The sequence below is a fragment of the Marasmius oreades genome, chromosome 10 (genome assembly GCF_018924745.1).
Source record: "Marasmius oreades isolate 03SP1 chromosome 10, whole genome shotgun sequence".
Classification (NCBI taxonomy): Eukaryota; Fungi; Basidiomycota; class Agaricomycetes; order Agaricales; family Marasmiaceae; genus Marasmius; species Marasmius oreades.
Window position 1 is genome coordinate 1,562,633 of NC_057332.1, and position 23,979 is coordinate 1,586,611.

Below are 23,979 nucleotides of genomic sequence, written 5' to 3' on the forward strand. Positions count from 1 at the left end.
GCCTTCACCCTCTGTTCTTGGGCGCGAGGTCGACCGCTGCAAACCATGCCAATTCCTTTGCCATTCGTGGTTTCTAGTAGGGAGTTACAGCGGTGGTTGAGGATTGGAGTAGCACCGTTCAGCGGCGTTTAGTTCTATTGAAGGTTGAAGTTGTGATTACTCGGGATTGGGTATCCTCTCCGTGTTAATTTCTTCCGCAGCGCGTAGCTAGCAGGGCAACCGCAGTCTGAGTAGGAACAAGTGATGGCACAGAAGAAGGATCCCGCGTGCACGACGTGTCTGCTTCGGGGCCTTGTACATGGAGATATGAAGCCCTGAAGCGTAACTTGAGCTCGATTAGCCAGCTGCAGTCACCGATACGTCTCAGTTTCCATTTCCGAGTCCTGGACGTCGCGTGACGCGGGAGGGGATTGCCGTAGCCTCGTGTTTGGCGCGTGTTTAAGAAAATAATGAAAAATAGAATAACTTTTGGCCGTTATCTCTATCTCAACACCTTCCCCGTCGTTCCCTGCGCTCTGCTCTATGGAAAATCGTTCCAACGCGTCCATTCTCGACCTGTTCTCTCGTGGTTCGTCGCCGCCGCATACAATCTCTCCTCAGCAGCAGCAACAACCTCAGCAGCAACAGCAACATCAACAACAGCAGTCTCAGCAGCAGGCTCAACAACAACAATCTCAACCTGCGTATCTATCCCATAATGTATCGTCCCCGAATCAGATCGAGTCTTTATTTCAAAACCTTTCTTCAGCCTCGCCCTCCGACCATCATCCCTCTTCATCCCAATCTGTAGCTGATGACTATTCCAACATTAATTCTGCTCCAACTACGCCCGTCATGTCGATCTCAGACGATCCTGCAACCCCTCCCGCTCCTTCAAACTCCTCTGTATCTGATAGCAGGCAGAGTGCTCTTCTCTCTCTCCTTGGTGGTCCACCTTCCGCTCCAAGTCAGCCTGCACCTGCTGCAGCAGGTTCTCAACCGCAAGCTCAACAAATTCCAACTCCTCCCGGCTCCTCCCAGCGGTCTGGTACCTCTCCATCTCATAGCGAAGCCCAGGGAAAGTTTCTTCTCGAGCAGTTGATGGCTGGGTGAGTGCCTCGTTCCCTATGCATGTCCATTTTATTATTATTATTTTACTCGGCAACCCACACGAGGGTTCAGCATGGCTATCCATCATTCTGTCGCGTTTACAATTCCATTTTCCGTTATTGCTTGTTCGTCTGTTGACCCTTTTTTTTTTTTCGCGCCTTGTTTCTCTAGAAATCCACCCAGGTCAAACTATCCCGAAAACCATAGAAGTTCTGGCTTGGCTCCAACGCCACCTTATTCTGCCAACCAGCACGAGAGTGAATATAGATCTTACCCACAGCACGATCCTGCCATCGAAACATCACAAGCCGTGCAGCCCTCCATGCAGTCCTATCAGTCGCCCCAATCCCAGCCTGCTCCCAGTCAGCAACAGCAGCAGCAGCAGCAGCCACCTTCTCCTCGCAAGACCATGTTCGACTTTGTTTCTCCATTTGATGCGTTGTCTTCTACCAGCTCTGTCAAGAAGAAACCGCTTCCAAACCCTTCTACTGGTACTAGTGGTACCGATGATAGTAGCTCGTGGACTGCTTTAACAGATCCAAAACGCCAGTCCGTGGATAACTTGTTGGAGAGCTTGGCTCGTGCCCAGCTACCTCCACCGCCTGTTCCGACATCTCACCCTAGTTATGATCCCTACTTCGGAGCTGGGGGTGAGTATACTCTCGGAGACCAGAGCCGCGTTCCTCCTCCTCCTCTTCCGCCGAAACCCGCTGGAGCCCCACCCCGCAACGCTTCTCCTCGTTCTTCTCCTCCCAAGGCGCAGGCTCAGCGTGCTCGGCTAGAGTCCCCTAGTGGTCAGCATAACCAGTCTACCGGTGGTCCCAGTAACAACTCTAGCAGAAGGGAAAAGGAGAGCTCGCCTGGCCCAGGAACAAGAGGAAGCTTGAGAGCAAAGAATGGGAGGAATGCCAAGAATGTGAACAGTCCTAGGTGCGTTGTACTTTTCCACGTTTTGTACTCGTTTTTTCTTATTTAGGCTATTTTGCCATTTAAGCAGCCCACAGGCACAGAACATTATTTTTGATGTATCGCAACCACTGGATGAGATTCAGTCTCCCCGAGATACCGTCAAGTCGACTGCCATTGCCCTCGTGAAACAGGACACTGTGTTTTTACCTGGAACCACTATCGGTGCGACTACATGGGTGGCTTATGCTATGACGAAGGGTATGTGGTACACGAATTCCTGTCGAGTTCTTGTCTCAATATAGTAACTCAAAAGGTCGTATTCGGGTGATTTCTCGCTCTAGCGGCGACCGTACTCTTCTTCAGCTTCCAGCTGTATTCCCTCCCAGTACTAGTGTCACCGATATGGCCGTTTACGGAAACAGACTCGCAGGTGTCACTTCCGATGGCGGATTTGTGGTTTGGGAGCTACCCGATATTATTACTGATGATGTTCCGTGAGTGGAAAGACCGTTTCCCCTCCCCACCCCCTCTTTGTTGATAGTTCCATTAAATGCGTGTACAGTGGTCAGCTATTACTGTGTGTCGGACCCACGGACCATTTGCCCCTCAATCTCGTCAAATGGCATCCAAAGGAACCCGATACGCTGGCCGTTGCCTCTGAATCCCAAATTTTCTTGCTTCATCTTGCTGATGCCGACGTCATGCGTGGACGAGTTCTTGTCCAGTCCGACTTGCACGAAATTAGTCAGGCCTTTTCCCTTTTATCGGTGAGCTCATGAGTCGTATTTATCCACACAGTGCTAACCGCCCATTCTGTAGCCGCTTGTAGCTTTCGACTTCGATGTCATTCATTACACTCTTGCTTCTATTTCCGTGGATTCCACCCTCACTATCTGGAACATCCACGACCAACTTCCATTCTCGACATATAAAGTCCGAGGAGAAGACGTGCCCTCTTCTCTCACTTTCGTTGACGGAAGAATTATTGTTGGACGCAAGAACGGCACGATATACCAGCTACTTTCGATGACAACAAAGAGCGTCCTATCCACGGTCAAATTTGTGAATGGTGCTCATGAAGACCCTGACATGTTTGGTCATTCCATTTATGACGGGCGTATTCAAACGCTTTGGGTAGCCAATAGTCGCAGAGACAGTTTGATTGCTCTCAGAATCAATCTTGAAGCGTCTATTGGCAACGGTGAAGAAGCTATCAGAGGCTATTTCGAACAAGTTGTCGAGTTCAGTGGCATCAAGCCTACGATACACTTTGTGATTCTCACCGAATATGCTGATCCGAACGGGGATGAATCCTACGCCGCTTGTATTGCGGCCAAAGTTCCTCCTGGGGAGCTGGCTCTGGTCGCGTTTTCGGTGCACTCTAGTGGCGTTGATCAGATCTTGATTAGGAAGGAGTGGTTTGATGCTGCGATGAATACTGCACAAGCTAAATTCCCTGCTTATACGCCGCTTCATCATATGGCTGCTCAGATCACGAGTGCTCCTACTGCTGTTTATGAGCATCCCCCGTTGAACACGTCTAACAAGAATCAACGTGAACGTGGTCAGAACGTTGGGTTGTCGCAACAACCAGTCGCCTCTACTGCTGCTCTTGCGATTCACCCGCCTAGGATGCGGACGCCGCCCTCTGAGGAGATTGAAGGTGATGTAGCGAGGGATGAGGGCCGTACAGAGCCCAAGAGCAAGGGTGGAAGGGGCGGAAAGGTCAAGTTTGGTGGTGAGGACAGAGGTGACCGGAATACCAACAAGTCAGGCGACACGGGTCTTGTTAATGAAAGTGTTCTGGGTCAGGCGATCACGAAGGAGATAAGAAAGACGGAAGAAAGCCTTCATAATCGTATCAGCAAGATGTTCGGCAAAGAGATGGACAAACAACGTAAGTCATGGGTTAATTTGTTTCGTGTTGTTATCTTCTGTTGACTTTGGTTCGCCACAAACCTCTATCACGACACGACCTGTACATATAGATCAACGCATGGAGGAAGCTCGGGCTCATGAACAAGCTGAAGATTTTTCACGACAAGAAAAGATCCTCAAGTTGATCTCGAATGAGCTCACGAAGAACACGACAAGGGTTGTGGAGATGGCTGTAAAGAGCGAAGTTCAGAATTCGGTGTTGCCATCGCTTGAGGCCATCACGAAACACGAGGTCAAGACTGCTCTGCATGATCAGGTTGGGTCTGGTTTGGTTGACATCATTAGCCAGGTACGTTCCCTGGAGTTTTTCCGTCTGTTTGTCCAGTGGCACTCATATCCTTTCAAACAAAGAACTTGCCTATTGAAATTGAGAAACTGTTATTGCGACCCGACATCTCTGGACATTTCTCGCATCTGCTTTCCAACAACCTGGCGCCGTTGATCGATCGTCATATCAAGGACGCCATTTCGAAAACGCTCATGCCGGTTTACTCGCAACAAGCGACTGCCATGCATCAAGAAATCATTCGCGAACTTCGCAATGAGATTCATTCCATGAAGACCGAGTTGACTGGGTGGCAGAACGAAGCCATGCGGAATCAAGAGGTGAGTCCTTCAAGGTCCTGTTTCGATATGTTTTGCTCACTCGTTTTTCTTTGTAGAATTCTATACGCGACCTTGAGCGTTCCGTCCGCACATTGTCCGATCAAGTGAAGTTCTTGACTTTGAGCCATCCTCCCCCCTCTTCTGGACCCCTTCATCACATACAGCCCGGTCCTCAGCCCCATAGCTCGCCTTCAGGATCGAGTGGCGGGTCGTCGATGAACCAACCTCATCTCCGACAGCCGAATGTCCAGTCTAATCTTTCATCTTCAGCCTCGAACAACTTCCCTGTGGGTCATGGCAACTTCCCACCGCCACAAGTTCTTCCTCAACAAATACCGCAATGGTTTTCTACAACCATTGCGGCACCCCAGGCTTCTCATCCTGCTACTATCCCTCAACCTACCCAAACCGACCGAACTCCTCCCATTAAGCCGGAACAATGGGATGAAATTTATCTTGGTGTTTTACATACACAGGACGCCAATAAGCTGCGGGACTTGCTGGCGCATACAAATCCAGAGTTGATTATGCCATTGAATGGCCAAGTTCTTGTTTCGCAGGCCGTTATCTTGACTTTGGTTCATCGAGTCCGTATATCTTTTGTAATACTTTTGATTTCCTTTAGCTGATGTTCGAACTTTTAGCTATCTGCGTTAGTCGGAGAGCTTTCTCCTAGCGATGAATCGCTCAAAACTTCCTTGTGGTGGCTGCAACGATCAGTTGCTATGCTGCGTCCAGAGGTGTGACGGTCTTACTTGTTGTTCTGTGGGGTGAAAGTGGCTAATAATTCCTCGGTTCAGGACAAACTTATTACTGATTTCATTCCAAGAGTTGTACCTAACGTTCAGGTGTTGCTCAACACAACGAAACAGCGCCTTGCCATTCCGATACCGGGGGGACCTCCTACTCTTGATATTGCCAGGTCAATCTCTGATGTACAGGATGCTCTACGACGGAAGGTTGTGCCGGTGTCATGAACTATTTGACTTACTTTTTCCCTCTTGATGGGTTTTGAACGATTGTGTGTATTGCCAAGCTTTGTTTTTCCAGGATTGCTATGATCTTTTCGTATTGGTTCTTTGTAAATAAGATTTTGTATTCTTTTTTCGTAACATGTTGAATTATTGTCAAGCCCAGCGTGGGAGAGTAAGACTTAGTGGTTGACTGCGATGCCGTCTGTAGCCCAAAAACGTCCTTCGCTGGACGAGCTCCAGTCCCTCTTCCCTCTCACAAATCCGATTCCCCACCCAAAGTCGAACCCAGACCTTCTCACTTCCAAAGACCTGCACCGAGAAGAAGATCTTTTACGAAATCCTCAATCTTTTCGAGCATGGTGGACAGCGATACATACGACTCGGGAATTATACGCTGCTCAAAGCAAAATTGAAAAGCACGAGCTTCCAGAGGAGATCTCAGCTCTACTTGGGCCACTTTCGACGCCTTATGCGCGCCTCACTCTTCAACGCCTCACCTACCTTTACGAATCGGCACTCGTGCAGTTTCCGAACTCATTCAAACTATGGAAGTCCTATTTGACGATGCGCATGTCATACGTGTTGGGGAAACAAGTCATCAAAAAGAGAGCGGGTGGTAGAAAGAAGTTTCCCGAGATGAAGGACGCGTTGGTGGATGAAAAAGAGGACCTTGAGCGATGGGAGGGAGGGTTGAATGGGGCCATCGGGTGGGAGGAGTGGAAATCTTTGGTTGCGGTCTTTGAACGTGCGCTGATGTGGTTGCCCAAGGTGCGTTTACTGGCTTTTTCTCAATGTCTGCTCTTGATTTGATTGACACACACTCTCTTTCTGTAGCTACCGCGACTATGGTTGATGTACTCTTCCATCTTTTTCCACCCTCTATGCCCCTCACCACTTTCTCATTCGCATGCACGAAGGACGTTTGACAGAGCGTTGAGGACGTTGCCTCCATCTCTTCACCAACGTATATGGGTACGGTATTTACTGTGGGCCGAGCAACGAGGTGGTGCTACCACTGTTGCAGCGTTTCGTCGATACATTGCGATTGACCCTAGCGTAACGGAACACTACACCGACCTTCTTCTCTCTCCGGTGTTGGGTTCTCCTCGGCCACTCGAGGCTGCTAAGCTGCTTCTTTCGTTGGCTCGTAAAGCTGCCAGAGGGGAGTACTCAAGCCCGGAGGGTAAAAGCCCTTATCAACTTTTGGAAGATTGGATCAATCTGGTGGAGAAGTTTTCCGATGATGTTGGTTTGGATGTCGAAGAAACTATAGAATCGCATGCTGCTGCTGCGAAAGCAGAAGAAGAAAAGGAAGCGATGAAGGTAGAGGACCAAGAGCCGGCGTCTGTCGATGGACAACTTATACGCGTAGCTGGTCCTCCTGTTGCGGTTGATGCAGATGGAAATGCTCTTCCGGCTTATGATGAAGATGAGGATCCGTCGAGCCCTCGCAGGATAAACATTGAACAAGTTATCGAGAAGGACGGGTTCTCTGTCTATAAGGATCAAGCTGGGCGACTTTGGACGGGCTTGGCGACCTATTGGATCAAACGTTCAGAATTTGACCGTGCAAAAGAAATGTTCGAAAAAGGTCTCGCTTCGGTTTTGACAATTCGAGATTTTACACAAGTATTCGATGCTTATGCTGAATTCGGAGAGTCTTTAATAAGTGCCTTGATGGACAGTCTCAACGACGAGGAGGACGAGGAGGAGGCTGCTGAGACGGAGCAAGAGCTGGACGTACATATGAAGGGGTTTGAGGAGTTGATGGACAGACGGCCGTTCCTAGTGAACGATGTCTTGATTAGGCGCAATCCGAATGATGTGCAGGAGTGGGAGAAGAGGGTTGCGTTGTGGGGTCAAGACGATAAAAAGGTAGGTTTAGACGGTCACTGTAATTTCCCTTTCTCATGGCTGTCATTAGGTCGCAGAAACTTACACCAAAGCTCTTGAAACAATTGTTCCGCGGAAAGCAACTGCCAACCTTCATAGATTATACATTAATTTTGCCAAGTTTTACGAGGAAGGTGGCACTACTGGCGAGGCTGAAGAAGATCTCGATAGTGCACGGAAAATCTTGGAAAATGCTACCAAGGTTAACTTCAAAGCTGTGGAAGACCTCGCAGAAGTGTGGTGTGAATGGGCTGAATTGGAAATTCGACAGGAGTACCTCGAATCTCTTCTACCTTTGGAATTTACTCATCGTTTTACATTCCAGAAATCACGATGAAGCCATCAGGGTCCTGCAGAGGGCTGCTGCTATTCCCAAGGACACCAAAATCAACTACCACGACCATGTACGTCGTTTCTATTCAAAGAATTACCCCCCGAGCTGAACTATTTGATATCAGTCATTATCAGCCCAGACACGTCTATTCAAGTCCTTGAAACTATGGTCATTTTACGTTGATCTAGAGGAGTCGTTAGGTACCGTTGAGACGACTAAGAAAGTGTACGACAAGATCCTTGAGCTCCGGATTGCGAACGCACAGATCATCGTAAACTATGCTGCTTTCTTGGAGAGCAACAAATACTTCGAAGAAAGCTTCAAGGTATACGAGCGAGGCGTCGAACTCTTCACCTTCCCGGTATCCTTTGAAATCTGGAATATTTACCTCTCCAAATTTGTTAAACGCTATGTAAGTCGGTTCCTCATTTGCTCCTTCGAGATCAACTCAACTCTGGGCTGTTCAGGGCGGCACCAAAGTTGAACGTGCAAGAGATTTGTTTGAGCAGGCGTTAGAGAAATGTCCTGCAAAATCTTGCAAGCCTCTTTTCCTCATGTACGGCAAGTTCGAAGAGGAGTTTGGACTGATTAAGCGTGCGATGTCGATCTATGAGCGTGGAACTCAAGTGGTGGCCGATGAAGACAAGTTTGAGGTGCGTACTTTTTTCTCTACATCTGTCCCTCGAACCAACATCACACCACTCTAGATGTTCACCATCTACATTGCCAAAGCGACCGCTAATTACGGCTTGCCTGCAACTCGACCTATTTATGAGCGAGCTCTTGAACGTGAGGTTCAAGTCATGATTCTTCCACTCTGTGTATTGACACTTTCCTCGCAGTACTCCCTGATCGGCAGACCGCAGAAATGTGTCTACGATTTGCAGCCTTGGAACGCAAACTCGGTGAAATCGACCGTGCACGGGCTATCTACGCCCACGCATCTCAATTCTGCGATCCCAGAGTTAATGAAAAGTTCTGGAAGGAATGGAACGATTTCGAAATCGAGACGGGATCAGAAGACACCTTCCGAGAGATGCTTCGAATCAAGCGTAGTGTCCAGGCACAGTTCAATACGGAGGCACACTACATCGCCGCTCAGACGATCGCTGCTAAGAATGGGGCGGAGAAAAAGGTGGAGATTGCAGAGGCGCCAGATGCTATGGCAGCCGCTGAGAGACAGGTAGGAGGATTTGTTGCAGCAACGAAGACTGCCCTGTACCAGCCGCCGGAGGATGCTTCCGCTGCAGTTGCGGCTAATGCAGATGAGATACATATATCGGACGATGAGGATGTTTGATGTTTTTGCTCTGTTGTTTGTACTACCCACTATAATCTACTTGTCGTTTATTTGTTGGAAGAGTTCCAATGGTCAACCTCTGCAGCACACAAGTCCTCCCATTGCATCTCCCAACTGGAATCTTCGAGCCAAGCTTGCTCCGCCCATTTCGCAATGGCGATTCGGGAGGTTTCGAAGGGAGTTGAGTGACTTCGAAGGATGTTTACCAGAGTGACATGTTCATTGAGCGACCGGTGATAGGGGACGAGAATATCTGGAATGGTGGATGCTACTCCCGCTAAACATTGATTCTTATCATCATTGAGTGCCTCCAGTTGACGTACCAAACTTGTTGAGAGACCACGTAGTCCACAGGGGTTCTTTCTCTACCCATTGCCATCCTTTATTTTTGTGTGCTTCGATGACAAGGGCTTCAAAGTTCTCGATCACGGCACACATCCTTCTGAATTGTTTTTGCTAACTTTGGTGTTGAGTGTCAGGATTTTTCGCGTTATAGTAGAATTCTCACCAGTTTAGAGATGGTATTTTCGAGGTCAACTATTCGTTTCTCCATAATAGCCAGCTTTGGTGTAACCATACGAGAGCGAGGAAGACGATCGGGAATGAGTGAGAGCGCATTGCTGGGTGAATTGGATTGAATGGCATTGGAAAGGATATCTGAGAAGGACTGTCGTACTCGAGATCCGTACGAGTGTCAACAAGGCTTTTTGCAGCTTTTAAGCCATCGATTAGGACGAGATCATCCCATGTTTCGGTTATAGTTCGTAATTCTTGGAGTAGGGTTCTGGTTTTGCGGTGATAGGTCGATTCATTTACTCTGGAAGACGATGGAGAAGAGGGTACGCTGCCGCTGGCTGTCCTATGCTGCACTGGTGATGAGGTGGGAGTCGAAGGGCCACGAAAGGATGCGAGACGGCCGCTCATCGTTGTTGCAGAGAATGGTCGTGGCCGTCACGTTACAAGGCGGCAACCTCTTGATTCTCAACCGCCATGTCCTATTTCCTCCCTCATCTCCCCTCTGGCTGGCACGTCGACGAAGCTATAAAATCTGAAGAAGATCGTATCGTTGTCATCAGATTCGGCCATGACTGGGATAGTCAATGTATGACAATGGACGAAACCCTCTACTCAGTTGCAGAAAAGGTCCAGAACTTCGCGGTTATTTATCTTTGCGACATTACAGAGGTACCAGACTTTAACAAGGTGCGTCCAGTATGGTTTTTTGTGACGTGCCACTCATGGTTTCCTTCAAGATGTACGAGTTATACGACCCATGCACAGTCATGTTCTTCTATCGGTGGGACGGTGGCGCTATCGTGTTAAGATTATCTTACAATAATCAATCCAGGAATAAGCACATTATGATCGATTTGGGCACTGGTAACAACAACAAGATGTAAGGGTCATCTTCCCTTTCCCCATGTGCTTTCAATGACCTTTCCCTCCCCCAGTAACTGGGCTATGGATAATAAACAAGAAGTGAGCATCATCATCCCCATCTCTCGCCGAACATACTTACATGATTCCCCTCTTAGTTGATTGACATCATTGAAACAGTTTATCGAGGTGCCTCCAAAGGGCGTGGTCTTGTTGTTTCTCCCAAGGGTGCGCCGAAACTTTCTGCTACCTCCATACTCCACTCATTCTATATCTTTTTAGATTATTCCACACGTTACAGGTATTAAGTTCCTCTCTGGTCAAATCCCTTTGTCCGTATTTCCCCTTGTTATATGATCATATTTTTTTTCGCCATAAGAGTCCTGTTTTAATCTATAACGCTACTCGGAGCCTCGAGTAACCGATACTCAGCAACCTGACGAAAACCAAGGAGTGAAGTCTTGTTTCGTCGTTTGATTTAGGGAGGTATGTATCATTATTTTTTGCTACAGTCGATAGTCTTGGATAGTTCACGCGGCGAGGATGAAATCAGTCTGAGTCAAGTAACTCAGCTAGCTCTTCCTCTTCTTCGGCGGTCATCTTGAATTCACTTTTCACAGGCGGGTGAACGGCTTTGGGTTTGACAGAATTCCTCACCAATATGTCTGTTATGAGATAAGTCCAGGGGTTGAACACGACGTCCATAATTCCAACACACCTTGTAACCGCCATCTCCGGATAGTCGAATCGATCCCAGTCGAAATGATCCATGGCTCTACTTTGACGATGCCATCATTTTGGGACTTCCGTAGCCACAGGCGGATATCCGTGATGTCGTGCCAGTGAGCGTCGAATTCGTTCAGTAGCTCAGGTTCAGTAAGGGACGACGTGTCGTACACGCGCAAGACATCTCCGGCTCCTGTAATGAGATACGGCTCGGCGAGCACAGACAAAGGGAGGGGGAGTATACAACGGACGCCAACAGGATGCGTAATAGGCGGAGGTGGTTTCTGCTTTTCGAGGGCCGGAGATAAGTTGCGAATGTGCACTGTTTCGTCGAGGGAAGCTTAGGAGGATTGTTCAGTTTACGTCCCTTCATATAGGAAGAAATGACTAACCAGTCCATAGCTGACCGTTCCCGTAGTGTAAATCGGAGATATTGGTCCGATGATACTTGAATTCTGTTTTGAGTGTTCCTCTCCATCTTGGGGGTGAACTGTTATCCCTGGATAGTGCCCAAAGGAAAGCGAAGCCCATCGTATCCGCTGTGTAGAGTTCGGCGTTTCCATTACCGAGCTCCAGTCCGTCAAGACATTCAACTGGTCGAGTATGCGATGAGATCGAGCCGCTGCTCTGTAGAGGCTCTCCATTTAAAGCTGATGTCAGATCCCTACGAGCGAACCGAATGAGTGTCGAAATTAATGGTGGATAGCGAAGATGGAACACACCAGAATCGTACAAGCTTATCCGAACTTCCAGATACGAGAAGATTCAATTTGGGAAAGACCAGCAGACTCTTGACAAAGTCGGAGTGCGCGTCAGTTGAGGAGATTATCTCTTTTGTCTGATGCTCCATATATCAGTAGCAAAACAACTTGTCTGGAAGAAACATACATTGGTATCCCAAAACTTGATTGTCTGGAAGGTGAGCCAACCGTCAGTTTGCGTGTCTGGAGGGGATTTATGGACATTCGAAACACCTGATCCCAAGATCCAGTGATGAGAATCTGGCGAGGTTCTGAACCATCAGAAGGAACGGTTTTGAAGAGAGCAAGGGCGGAGACCGGTCCTCTGTGGCCCCGGTATATTTGTAGTGTGTGTCGCGACTGAACTTCACGTTGTCAGCGAAGAAAGAAAGAACAAAAGCTATCTACGCACCTCTAAGTCAATTTTACGAGCTGCAGTTGTATTGTCTCCGATCCAAACCGAGTTCCCCACTACCTCAATGGCCAATGCTTTCCCAGAGAGTTGTAGTGGTTCACCGATTGTTTTTAATTCCTCTGCTTTATGCTTTCGAGCCTGGATTGTCCAACGGCGCGTGAGATGGTAATGATATTGTCAATTAATGAGACTGCTGACTTGACCGATAATGAGTTCCGATTCGGATATCAGAAATTTGGACGTATCGACGTTAGACATGATCGATAGATGGTGGTCAAAAGCACAGGTCACGCACGGTACCTCGATTTCTCATTTATAAATTATATTATTGTCCACGCAAAAACTGCACGTTGCATGATCTCCCTGGCTGGGAGTCGAACCCAGCTTTCGCGCGCCATTAACCGTTGACAGGCGCGTGTACTAACCGATATACTACCAGGGATTACAAAAATTACTAGTGCAAAGAAGTATTTATCATGGCCGTACGCATAAGAAGAACGAACTTCAAGACTCAGTGCACATCGTGTTCAAAATAAAGCGGCCAAGCAGGGCTGATTTTTTTTCTCCTCGCTTATCTCCCTTCTAGAAACCCCCGAAAATGAAGCCTTCCTCCTTGTCTTCTTGAGCTTTTGTCGCTCCTTGGTGAGCCACAAGTTGCTCCTACTGTCAAAATACTGACTCCGTTAGCTCAAGCCGAATCTATAACCCTCGTTCAATTCATGGATCCGACTGAGACCACTGGCCTCGTACCCATTTTGACTATGACTGAACATATATCCTCAACATCACAGAGTTGGCACGGCCATAGTCAACGGAGTCACTTCGACTATCACTTTCACCTTCGAGACTTGCTCGTGCGTGTTTCTACTGTACTTAAGTACTTCCTGTGGCCTCGGCAAGTGACGGAGATTACGCGTTCCGGAAACGATCCGCACAGACTGGCACTGGAGACAAGAACTGTGTGATGGGGTTAATCACGAGTGATCAGCGTGGTTTTGGGTGGTTGGTTGCATGACAGTGAACGACGTAGAAGGCACGCATGAGGGTAATATACTCAGGATGCAGGACATTATTCGTGATAATGTCGGTATCGATGCTTATGAGGTATAACAGTATAACAGTGAGTTATAGTTGCAATAGAATCAGTAATTTTCGCGATCACCCGCCTATCTACTGTCTCAGTCGGCAGCGTATGAAATTGGCGCCAGTGGGCAGATTTGGGGCAACGGTAACTGGAGGTAATCGGGGGTCTCTATTATGAAGCAGTAGCAACTGGATAGAAATATCGGCCATAACTAAACGACAGCGTCTTCCTGCCTCGGAGTGTTGAAAATTCCTCGGCTGAAAGCGCCAGCCACAGCTTTGAATCCTCCTTCCTGGACTTCGGCCAAGAAAACATCGTGTTGGTTAGCGAGGATTTCATTGTTCCTTCGAATGTCGCGAATGACCCCGTGTTCTCGGGCACATTTAGGACATTCCGTATCATTTCCAGTAAGGCATCTAATCAAGAGTTCACGTTAGACCTGATGATTTCGAATTGAACAGTAGAGTTTTTACCGTTGGTGATAACTGTGGTTACACATGAAATGAATGCTCGGAAGATCAAGCTGTGCACTACAAGTCGAGCATCGGGTGACGGTGAAGGTCTTCGGATGAGCTGAATCAGACAACTCTTCCACGAGTTTGAGTTTTTCGGCGCTCTCCAAACGATAAGAATTGATCCACTCCTGGTCCTAATGAAGAGTCAATGTCGAATGTTACAAGGAGCTGAACGAAAAAGCAGAACAACTTACAGTTTGAATTTCTTCTCTTTCCTTCTTGATCTTCTGGATCAACCATTCCTTCACTAATCCAACACTAGCAACACCGTTCCTACTCAACACCTGTATGACTCCTAGTGGAGGTAAGATACCCTCTTGATCGATGTGACTGACGACTTCGACCACGTCCTCCCGATGTTTCGTCAGAAGCTCCGATGACGATGTCAGGAATCGTAGTGCGATAGGATATAGATGAGGGTACTTAAGACCATACATCCTCAGATGCCTGACCACTTCTTCCGATGCTTCTGGAACTCCTTCCTTGTCCCGATCCATCCAAAATCTCAACACGTCTTCATACATCCCCAGTTTCTCCCATAGCAGCACCAATCCCTTTGTGGACCCGTGACTCGAACACAGAATCAAGGCATGTGTGGGGTCGTAAGGTAGATTATCACTTTTCAGAACTAGTAAAGCCTTCTCCCTCAAAGTAGACTCGCTTTGTGCAGGAGAAGTTGGGGTGGCGGAAATTCCAGGCAAGGTTAAGTACAACTCCAGTAGGGTATTCCAAATCGCAATTTGGTCCTTCCCCTCGTCATCTTCACCGCTCTCCACGTCAACCGGGGATTGCAAGGGAGGTTCAAAGCTGTTGTTGTCTACATCAACGCTCTGACCCCACCTTCTCATCGCGACCGTCTCGAGGAAAACCACGAATTGTTCCATGTGGTCTACGAAATGCGCGAAATATAAACGAGGACTGAGTCTTTTCGCGGGCTGCACCCTCGGTGGCCGAGAAGTTCCTACTGCAGTCCCGACCAAACCAGAAGCGGCCAGAGTTGTTGCTGCTGCTGTTCCCGCCGATACTGCAGATGGGGGTGGAGACAAAGTCCGGGGAGTGTCGTGGTGGCTTCCAGTTTCACCATTCCTTACCGTACTTGTCTCATCACGCACGGACGATGCATCCCCTCCTTTGACAGTCTTGATTGAAGGGGAAGGTATCGTTGCTGTGTCGGAGGCTTGACCACGATGGAGGGAAAGGTACGAAAGGTACGATGCGCCTCCAGTGGCTGCAGCTGTAAGAACCGACGACTTGTTGTTCGCTAAATTGGGTGTGTCTTCCGCGGTAGCATCGATAACTTCGAGAGTTGTACCCGAGGATGTGCAGAGATCAATCAACAATTGCGTGGTTTCTTCCGGTAGATTAGCTAAAAGGGCGCGTCCGTAGCGCGCGAGGTTGCTTTCAGCCTATGAGTACAGTGTTTATGTTCAGTATCCGGTACATATATAAGTGACTGAGTAACTGACCGCATCAACGCCAAGTTTTCTGAGATATGCCAAGGCATCACCATACCTTTCAGCATCCTCGATCTGGATCCTCAAGTATTCTTCATGCCTCTCATACTTCTTCGCGAGATATCCTGCATGTTCGAAGTAACCAGCCTGGCGACAAACTCTTATGGCTGTGTCCAAGTCGAACGGAAGCTCCTCAACTTCAGCCTCAACGCCCGCATTCTTATTGGAGTTATCTCGTAAACGAGATTTGGACTCTGTCTTGATGAAACTGTCTAGACGAGAGACGTCTTTAAGCTTTGTATAGGTGTTGAGGAGTAGCGTAGTGTGATCAGAGTTTGCGAGTCCCTGAGCATGTAGTTCTTGAAGGTAAGTGACAAGGCTGTGAATTCGTTGTGCGTCCAAAAACTACAACAAACCGCAAAAGTGTTATTATCGAATCAGGAACGACGTGATGGGAATCTCGTGCCTTTCGTATCACATAGCTGGCCTTGACGTGTCCCAAAGTCTTGATATATTGTGCCATCGATGCTTCATACTCACCCCTTGCGTAAAGATAGTCTCCGTATCGCCGATGAATCTCGGCGATATTGCTCTCATCCAAACCGTGCGTTCGTGCAAGCGTCAAAGCACCGCTGTACAATGCTCTGCTGTAGAGCATATCGAGTTTCGCTGAAGTCGGCTTTTCTGATAGGTGCGTTAACTGGCCAACAGAATGGTGAGACCTAGGAGATACAACGAAGAAAAGGCGCAACTTTACCTCACCATCATCCTCCAGGACGTATAAGCTACCCCAAGGTGCACTGATAACCTCACGTACTCCTTTGAATGGGCCAGAGAAGGCTACAAGTTTGTTGGCGGGATCGAAGATCGTGACCTGCGTTCAGCGGTCAGCAAAATTTAAGGGCGAGTTGGATGGGACTTGCTTTGGTGATTTCACCTTCAGTATCACCTGCCCGGGCGATGTTCCGCACGGTTGCCGAAGCTGCTGAGCCAGTGGGAAGGATTGGAGGAGAGACTATCACAACGTATGCCGAATGTATGTGAATTGACGACTTTTGGCCTGAAGATGATAAAGAATGTTCAAAGGTATAGCTGATAGCTTATGGAGCTCCACTCGCCTTCGTGAGCATAGCAGTTACCTCTTCCGTCGATTCCGACCATATAAAGAGCCTCTTCCCTGGCAACAATCATCGCACGTCCTGAATCCCTACCACCCATACCTCGTCCTAGACCGGCTTCGCCAGATTGAATCGCAGTCAAACTCTCGCCTTGTATTAAAGCGCTAATGCCTCCATCCATAGCTGCACAACCAAGCCCACAGCCAATCTCGTCAGCTACAGAGGCATTTGCTCCCGACCCACGGCCAGTCGCCTGATATACCAAGACGCGGCTGGTAGTGCTTATGAATAGGTAAAGGTTTGGATCTGCAAAATGGTTCTCTTCTGCGCTATTGCGCTTCATTTGATTAACTGACTGTGTTGAGGTGACGGTAGGTTCGCGAAACCCTAAGCCTGTGATGGGTTCAGTCGGAGATTCGTGAATGACGCGTGGTTTAGGAAGCGCGGTGAGAGATGTAGATGAAGCAGCCAGGGATTGATCGAGGTGTCTGTACAAGACGACGGTTCCATCACCGAGGCCAACAGCGAGATGTGAGAGGGATGCCGATAACGCAAGTGTGGTTACCTAGTAGAGTGGCTATCAAGATTAAATAGTCTCGGGTACCTCCACAATCAAGACGTACTGGGTGGGGTCGGTTTCCCAGTTGTATTTTCGTGGAACGTAAAAGACTAGGAGCTGTGGTGCGCTTATCTTTCTGGTTCAAATCCCAGATCTTCAGCAGCGGTGAACGGACGGCGTCTTCTTCCTGTTATAGTCAGCAGCAAAACCAAATGACTTGAAGATCTTGACAACTGACGCCGAGCGTAACTAGAATCCCTTTCCGTTCCACCATATGGGTCACTCTTCCACCGACGTGTCCAATCCAGCTACTGATGGATTCAAAATCTTGGTTCAGAAGATGAATAGAACCATGAATGTCAGCGAATAATACGCCTGCAGAGGAGGAGGAGATGGTTGATATTTCCGGGGTAGCCTATGACAGAACGAGTGAATTACTTGGTTGCATGACAAATTGTGCTCTGACCTTGAAGATATTCGGCGTACTTCCCGAGTCATGGATGTCTTTAACGGACACTGGATCGAAGAAAGGGTATTGTCGCCACTATAGCCCGGCGTCATTGGCAAAGCATCATCGAAGATATCGAATTCTTTACTCACTGAGGGTGCCGAAAGTCCAGATGGTGCAGTACCATTAGCAGCCATCTATGAAGCTGTAATCCGCCCCTTCCTTTCTTTCTGTACAAGGATTACAAACTTGTTGAACCGACAGAACGCGGTGTAATAAAGTCTCGAGACGAAGAGGATGTAGGAGAGAAGCAACCAAGAAGCAACGTACTCGACGGCAGCTTAACCGAGGTAAGATTGAGATAACATTTCAGCCGAACGATATTACGAGTTCGAGTTTACGACAACTCGTTCTTGCCCCCCAAATTCAAACTCCGCGCGCATGAGACATGATATCATGGCTCGGAGTTTGAATATTTTAGCGGGACCAAGGTGGCCTGCAGAAAACCTCAAACCTCAAACCCAATGAGAAATGCGTTGATTCCGGTCGACTGAACCCGATTCCTACTGACTGATTTGTGAACAATCAACTGGAGTTGACTGTAAGTGGAAGTCTGGACAATCTGCCGACTTGAGACGACTCTAATTGATTAGTCCTGGTAGTGTACACATGCATCGGATATCTGATTCAAATTGACTCCATCCAATTCCAGATAATAATCAATAATCAAAATAAATAATATTCTTGCTACTACAACAAAATACATCATACAAGGAACCTAGTAAGTACATACCCGAGCCGCAATTGCTCTACAGTGCACAACCATGGTGAGCTGTAGCCATCAGTCACCATCATGTACATTGATTGGCAACAACAGCAAATGCAATAGAACATATCCCGAATATTCTCCCCCTCATGCCCCCAGTGAACTGGGAGCCTCACCCAGGTCACGCCCACCACCAAACATGCTCCCCTCATCTCCAGCTCTACTTCCATTCAGGGTACTTCTGAGCTTGCAGCAAGCTCAGAACATGGACAGAAGGTGGGTGGTGATGCACCCTAAGCTCACACGAAGGAACAATGGGACCCCTCCATCACCTCAATTTGATTTGTACTTCAACATCATGAACTAGGGTTTGGTAAGGGGAAAAAAATATTAGCTTTGATATGGCAGGACAAGTAAATTAAATTTAACTTGCCCAGGCTGTACTGAGTAGTTTTACTGCTGGGAAGGCCTGTCAACTCACTAATCAAATTGCATGAAATTGATACAAAAACAACAACAACGCAACTTACAAACAGACCACCCAACCCAGACAGCCATCTCAAACATGACCTATCAAAGTAGTAGATGTGTACCCACACACTCTGTAACAATGACAAGCACGTATTCGTGCAAATACATACTTGCCATTGTCACAGAGAAGGGACCTTACCTAGGGCCTACTGATTCAAATCATCCACTCTTCGTATGGCCTGACTGTCAGCCTTTGATATCTTCTCAACTTGAGCATCTGTCCTTGGATATTCGAAAGAATTGTGGGCAATGAGATGAAGGAGAGGTGGGGAAGGTGGAAGTGGGGAGAGGAAGGGTGATGGTGGTGGTGAGAGAAAGAGTGGGGATTGATAACTGATATCAGGGCAAAGGGTTGGAGTAAGGTGTATGTGGCAGTGCAAAAGCCTTTTCACTGGGGATGACGTCCGAAATTGAGGACTTAGATAAATTTGATTCAAAGTCTCTATTTGCTGTTAGGTAATGACTAAGGTGATGTTTTACAAGATTGGAGACAGTCGGTGAAAATCAGTGGTTGTCAATTTCTCTTTCCACAAAATCAGTGTCAATCAACTGCAATCAACCTCAATCGGGTAATAAAATAGAATCAACTCATTTCTCATTGGGCCTCAAACCTCCTCACTACACCACAGAGTGATACACTGGGGGCAATTTCAGAGACGATGACCTTCAGGTTTGTTTCATTTCTACTCCATGTCTTTGGAGCTTCTCTGAACTGCTAGTTTTTATAGAATGGACAATGTTCGACCTCACCTTGTCAAAGAACTCAAGAACGTGGAAAAATGCTGTATCAAGGAATTCCTTCACTTTATGCTCCGCAGACTTCGTGGAGATTATAGTGGTGACCCCACGATGTCCAAACAGCAAGCAAAACCTGACTTGCTCGAAGAAGTTCTCGCTGGCATACTCAACTTTGCCAATGGAACTGCAAAATTCCAAAGCAAAGAAGCCGAGTTAAAGACAACAATAATGAATGAAGTGAGGGAGAAGCTTAATGAATAGTATGTTAATACAGGTCATCTCAGAAAATATTTTTTCTCACTGGTCTGTTATGGCATACTCTTTAGCTGTGCAATGGAAGGTGAGACCGCATGACATACGCTTTTCACTGAGGCATCAAATAGAGCACTCGAGCTGCTGATGGATTGTGGCACCACGTCCTTTCCATTCCTTGACATCAACAGACAACCCCCCAGAATGCTGGCTTTCCAGATAAACAATCCAAAGACTATTCCATGTCATCACACCAAGAAAGCTGACATTGTCAACGTCTTTGCCTCCTCTCTGTTATCCGATTGCAACTCAATCCAGACACCTCAAGAACCGTTGCATTGGTCAGTTGTACAGAGCTGTTCGGAATTTAAACTTCGTCGGAAGGTCATCAACAAGAGTGTGCAATCTAACTCTAAGGTTGGGGATATGTTGGAGAATGAGTTGCTTCCCGTGCTACCCCTGGGTGAGATTGTGGAAGAACTTGATGTTACAATGGATACTACTTTGATTTCAACAACAGGTAAGGGCATACCTCAGTAAGGTTTTTTCTTATACACTCTCTAAATCTTTGAGTTTTAGCCACTAGTGCTGATTTGGGCTCGGTTTCTGGTCAGTCGCCAATTGATTTCGTTGCTCGTCTTACTTAATAACTAACTTGATATTAGTTGCTGGAGATGTTCTTCCAGAACCTCAATTCCCAAGCCCTCAATCATCATCAAGCACAGAAGGCAAGTGACATGACAATGCTTACCACCTTTGTTGCGTGGTGCTCATCTCTGTCCAGCATTCAAATCAAGGCACAGCTGCATGTGGATTGCTGCTCTCCCTTTTCAGTCCACCGCTGCGATTCAGAAGGAAAACTTCCATTCTACAAAACATTCTTGCCCATTCAGCAATGACGGTGACGAACCTCCAGCCAAAAAGCCAGCTATCAAATCCAAGCAGATGTCTGCAGTGCTTCAAGTCACTGACTATGCTGCAAAAACCTTGCACGCCCACTTTGGTCATGTGTTCATGATAAATTTCGCTGCACTTGGTCAGTAATTCTCGTAAGATAGGATATATGATCTTTACTGACGAAACTATAGACACCAGGGTCAACATTTGGTACTTCAATCGCCAGGGCGCAATTCAGACTACCGGCTTTGATTTTATCGACCACCTCCCATATTTTCTTGTTCTCCTCTTTATCCTTCTGTCACAGATTTCACCGTCTTATCCCTATCTAACATTTATCTTATCTGTGCCATGTGTTTATCTTATCTTATTGCTAGATATCCCAAATATGGAGTGGACCATTGGACTTGTTCTAGACCATTTTAGACACTTCCAGATTGTAGATCAGATCTAGGGGAATTATGTCAGATCTAGATCACACTAGCAACAGCCTTGGCAGGCTAGATGTCTAGATGTTGATCCTTGTTGCCAAGCATGCTTGAGCTATCCAGAGTACTATATATTTACTCAGTGTTACCCAGTGTTACTCAGAGTACTATTGTTCTCTGGAATGTACCTGGGGTCTTCCAATCAGACAATTACCAAGCACACCATGTGCTACTATTCAAATAGAGTATTAGAGGTCTTAGTATAGTATCTGGGGTCCTAGATAGAATTCATGTATATAAGCTAGACAGTCTGAGCCTTAGAGCCTCAGACTTAACAACATCTTTTGTCTTCATACAACATCTCTGTGCTCTCCATCTAAGCTTCACTGCTAATCTCCTTCTATCACTCTTCCATATCACATCAAGAAACTAGGTGAGTTGCAGATTTGTGATACCTTCAACGGTTCCAAATCAAACATTGGGGTTATATACCTGAAATTATCAGTCCCTCTGTAGAAGTCAATACTCACAGTGATGGACCCCCTCTGAAGGTTACAAAAAGACAATCTAATGACGACCAGGCACCAGTCGACGATGTCTACATGTATGAACCACACAAGAAACTGGCTTCGGTTCTCAAACTTGATAGGCTACACAGGCCCTTCGCCCTCGCCAGGCATTCCACCAGTGTAATGAAGGGATTCTTTCAACACATTGAAGATGGGGAGCGTAAGGACATCGACGTCATGCTGAAGTTCTTGCACCCTGAGACCACACGTATCAATGAGGCAGACATCATTGCCAGTGCAACGGTAACGGCACTAAAAACTACTACTAGGTGCAGCAAAACACACTCCAAGCATGAAGTGCGCAAAACCAAACCCAACACTAGCAATTAGCGTAGTTGATTTGTGGAAGTCGGTATCAATGGACGCTCTCAGCAAGGTTTACTGAGAACTCTAAGATAGGACTTCAAGGGTGGGGCTCTATATGGTTCAAAGCAAATTCAAATTCTGTGTTCACAAGTCAAAATGACTAAGGCTTTCTACGAAGTTCACTACTTCGAGGGGGTGTTCAATTCTTTCTAAGTTCAAATAGAACTATCAAATTCAATTCAAATTCGAGTCAAAGCGACTCTACAAGTTCAAAGTTTCCAAGTACCAAAGTGGCAACAAATTCAAATCAAATTCAAAGTTCAAATCCAATCTATTCCAAATACAAACACCAACTTCGAAGAAGTGGGGCAAAGTATGAGCCAGAGTCCCCTAGTGAAAGCACTTAGGCTTCTGTCGTAGGTTACTGGGGAAAATACTGCTGCTACCATCCTCCCTTATATACGCCTTTTCGAATAAATAATAATCAAACGTCGAAGATATGGTAAAAAGTCGAAAATATAGAGAAATCCCTTTCAGAGATACCAAAGTACCCTTAATCAGGTATAGTACATGTCAATTAGATATAAAACTGTCCAGAATATAGTATTCCTTATTCCTTTTCCTCATATTTTCTTTATTCCTGTTCCGAGTCGGATATCTTTGACATTTGCATGTGGATACATCCTGACCCCTTTTTGTTTCCAAGGTGAGTCCCCATGTGCTCCCTTGTTCTCTCTTGTTCTATCCGATCTGGAATAGTCCAAAACTGCTCGATCTACATTCCAGGGATCGTTCCTATGGTTCTTTCCTGGTAGAATGTCCTTTCTGACCGGACATCGTCGACATCTGCCCCTTTTCTTGTTTCCAGCTGTAAGTTACAGCCACTGGCATTGTTTCCATTCCTTAAGTCTGAAATGGACTTTAGATAGTTACATCTGTCCGATTGTTACTTCCAGATGTACTTCTAAGAGTTGTTTCCGTCTTTTCAACCAATATCGAAAGAAATCAATAAATTGATAGTAAAATCAAGTGTCCCCATGTTTGCTACAGGTAATTGCGAGTGAGACGAGGCCTATCCAAATGAACGAAGGTTTTTAAAGGCTGCTTCATCAGTTCCTACAGGTTTCGGAACGTCGAAGACTCTCATCTATAGGGTGTTTCGTACTTTCTGTACTTCGGATAACCCGCACATAGACCCGTGCTTTGACTAGCAGCTTGGGCTTGCTCTAACCCTCATATTATGTTCCCATTTTGATTATATTAAATATAAAAATGTTAAAAATACGTTTATTTAGGTACTAGTAGAGTATATCCGCGATAACGGAACAGTTGAAACACAAAAAGTTTGAAGACTGTGTTTCGTGCGTTCCTGAGTTGGCTGCACAGGACTTTGTTGAGTTTTCGACTCATTTGATTCGTACAGGATATGGAGCCACTGCAATGGACAAGAATCGCAGATCCAATCTGGACCCAAAGCTGAACTATGGGAGGGTTCCTCGTCTACTCGCCTTCCCACTCTATCAACCGTTGACAGTCTTAGCCAGGAAGGATAAATGGGTTTCATTCATGAAAATCTTTTGGATGGCTATACAGTGATCCAAAAAACCATCCAGTTTGGTATATAGTCCGAGAAAATCCTTAAATAACTCCATGGAAAATCATTATTACATAAGACTCTAAGTGTATGAAATATAGCCCTACATCCCTGCTACTCACCTTATTTTGTTCTGCACAAAAATATTGACATTTGATGAAGTTATTACTAAAATATGAAAAAAATCCAACTGGACAGTTTTTTTGCTACACTAAATTTATACTATATTTCAACTTCTAATACTTTGTATGACCTCCTTTAGCCTTTACCACTGCTTGAACTCTTCTAGGCATACTCTCTATAAGCTTTTGGCACTCTTCCACTTCAATTTTACCCCACTCCTCAGCAGCTCTTTCCCACAATTCATAAACTCCACTAGGCTATGTTGAATATTCATTCAACCTGCGTTTCAAGACATT

General features: G+C 46.6%; 9 protein-coding genes and 1 non-coding gene across 10 annotated transcripts; 6 read left to right on the plus strand and 4 right to left on the minus strand.

Moving 5' to 3' along the window:
* Nucleotides 1-522: 522 nt before the first annotated feature.
* Nucleotides 523-5,519, plus strand: E1B28_002591 (uncharacterized protein; the record flags this gene model as incomplete). Its single annotated transcript, XM_043159520.1, has 11 exons — nucleotides 523-1,088; nucleotides 1,261-2,019; nucleotides 2,087-2,256; nucleotides 2,312-2,492; nucleotides 2,561-2,765; nucleotides 2,818-3,895; nucleotides 3,987-4,225; nucleotides 4,288-4,542; nucleotides 4,599-5,129; nucleotides 5,187-5,282; nucleotides 5,343-5,519. 11 exons carry the CDS (start codon nucleotides 523-525, stop codon nucleotides 5,517-5,519), a joined length of 4,257 nt encoding a protein of 1,418 aa, XP_043003123.1.
* A 192-nt stretch (nucleotides 5,520-5,711) lies between these two features.
* On the plus strand, nucleotides 5,712-9,043 carry SYF1 (pre-mRNA-splicing factor syf1; the record flags this gene model as incomplete). Its single annotated transcript, XM_043159521.1, has 8 exons — nucleotides 5,712-6,284; nucleotides 6,351-7,391; nucleotides 7,441-7,682; nucleotides 7,735-7,813; nucleotides 7,868-8,155; nucleotides 8,211-8,396; nucleotides 8,451-8,532; nucleotides 8,586-9,043. 8 exons carry the CDS (start codon nucleotides 5,712-5,714, stop codon nucleotides 9,041-9,043), a joined length of 2,949 nt encoding a protein of 982 aa, XP_043003124.1.
* Nucleotides 8,590-9,976, minus strand: E1B28_002593 (uncharacterized protein). The gene is made up of 4 exons (XM_043159522.1): nucleotides 9,720-9,976; nucleotides 9,552-9,663; nucleotides 9,367-9,499; nucleotides 8,590-9,311 (listed from the first exon to the last, which is right to left on the minus strand). Exons 1-4 carry the CDS (start codon nucleotides 9,965-9,967, stop codon nucleotides 9,091-9,093), a joined length of 714 nt encoding a protein of 237 aa, XP_043003125.1. The 5' UTR covers nucleotides 9,968-9,976; the 3' UTR covers nucleotides 8,590-9,090.
* Nucleotides 9,977-10,033: 57 nt separating this feature from the next.
* TXNL4A (Thioredoxin-like 4A) lies at nucleotides 10,034-10,728 on the plus strand (the record flags this gene model as incomplete). Its single annotated transcript, XM_043159523.1, has 6 exons — nucleotides 10,034-10,246; nucleotides 10,297-10,340; nucleotides 10,392-10,439; nucleotides 10,495-10,522; nucleotides 10,579-10,648; nucleotides 10,703-10,728. The coding sequence occupies 6 exons, from the start codon at nucleotides 10,034-10,036 to the stop codon at nucleotides 10,726-10,728; spliced, it is 429 nt and encodes a 142-aa protein (XP_043003126.1).
* A 179-nt stretch (nucleotides 10,729-10,907) lies between these two features.
* Nucleotides 10,908-12,597, minus strand: E1B28_002595 (uncharacterized protein). Its single transcript, XM_043159524.1, has 8 exons — nucleotides 12,500-12,597; nucleotides 12,299-12,439; nucleotides 12,121-12,246; nucleotides 12,035-12,058; nucleotides 11,869-11,984; nucleotides 11,539-11,810; nucleotides 11,139-11,486; nucleotides 10,908-11,085 (listed from the first exon to the last, which is right to left on the minus strand). The coding sequence occupies exons 1-8, from the start codon at nucleotides 12,557-12,559 to the stop codon at nucleotides 10,970-10,972; spliced, it is 1,203 nt and encodes a 400-aa protein (XP_043003127.1). The 5' UTR covers nucleotides 12,560-12,597; the 3' UTR covers nucleotides 10,908-10,969.
* A 63-nt stretch (nucleotides 12,598-12,660) lies between these two features.
* E1B28_002596 lies at nucleotides 12,661-12,743 on the minus strand. The gene has a single exon. It is a non-coding gene; the product is annotated as a tRNA-Asp (tRNA).
* Nucleotides 12,744-13,483: 740 nt separating this feature from the next.
* On the minus strand, nucleotides 13,484-17,850 carry E1B28_002597 (uncharacterized protein). The gene is made up of 12 exons (XM_043159525.1): nucleotides 17,632-17,850; nucleotides 17,498-17,575; nucleotides 17,270-17,446; nucleotides 17,096-17,218; nucleotides 16,473-17,037; nucleotides 16,278-16,414; nucleotides 16,112-16,228; nucleotides 15,821-16,054; nucleotides 15,367-15,759; nucleotides 14,095-15,306; nucleotides 13,859-14,034; nucleotides 13,484-13,801 (listed from the first exon to the last, which is right to left on the minus strand). The coding sequence occupies exons 1-12, from the start codon at nucleotides 17,674-17,676 to the stop codon at nucleotides 13,597-13,599; spliced, it is 3,462 nt and encodes a 1,153-aa protein (XP_043003128.1). The 5' UTR covers nucleotides 17,677-17,850; the 3' UTR covers nucleotides 13,484-13,596.
* Nucleotides 17,851-19,435: 1,585 nt separating this feature from the next.
* Nucleotides 19,436-19,775, plus strand: E1B28_002598 (uncharacterized protein; the record flags this gene model as incomplete). Its single annotated transcript, XM_043159526.1, has 2 exons — nucleotides 19,436-19,446; nucleotides 19,505-19,775. The coding sequence occupies 2 exons, from the start codon at nucleotides 19,436-19,438 to the stop codon at nucleotides 19,773-19,775; spliced, it is 282 nt and encodes a 93-aa protein (XP_043003129.1).
* A 195-nt stretch (nucleotides 19,776-19,970) lies between these two features.
* On the plus strand, nucleotides 19,971-20,502 carry E1B28_002599 (uncharacterized protein; the record flags this gene model as incomplete). The annotated part of the gene is made up of 3 exons (XM_043159527.1): nucleotides 19,971-20,286; nucleotides 20,346-20,375; nucleotides 20,432-20,502. The coding sequence occupies 3 exons, from the start codon at nucleotides 19,971-19,973 to the stop codon at nucleotides 20,500-20,502; spliced, it is 417 nt and encodes a 138-aa protein (XP_043003130.1).
* Nucleotides 20,503-20,573: 71 nt separating this feature from the next.
* E1B28_002600 (uncharacterized protein) lies at nucleotides 20,574-21,117 on the plus strand (the record flags this gene model as incomplete). The annotated part of the gene is made up of 2 exons (XM_043159528.1): nucleotides 20,574-20,802; nucleotides 20,855-21,117. 2 exons carry the CDS (start codon nucleotides 20,574-20,576, stop codon nucleotides 21,115-21,117), a joined length of 492 nt encoding a protein of 163 aa, XP_043003131.1.
* Between the last annotated feature and the right edge of the window lie 2,862 nt (nucleotides 21,118-23,979).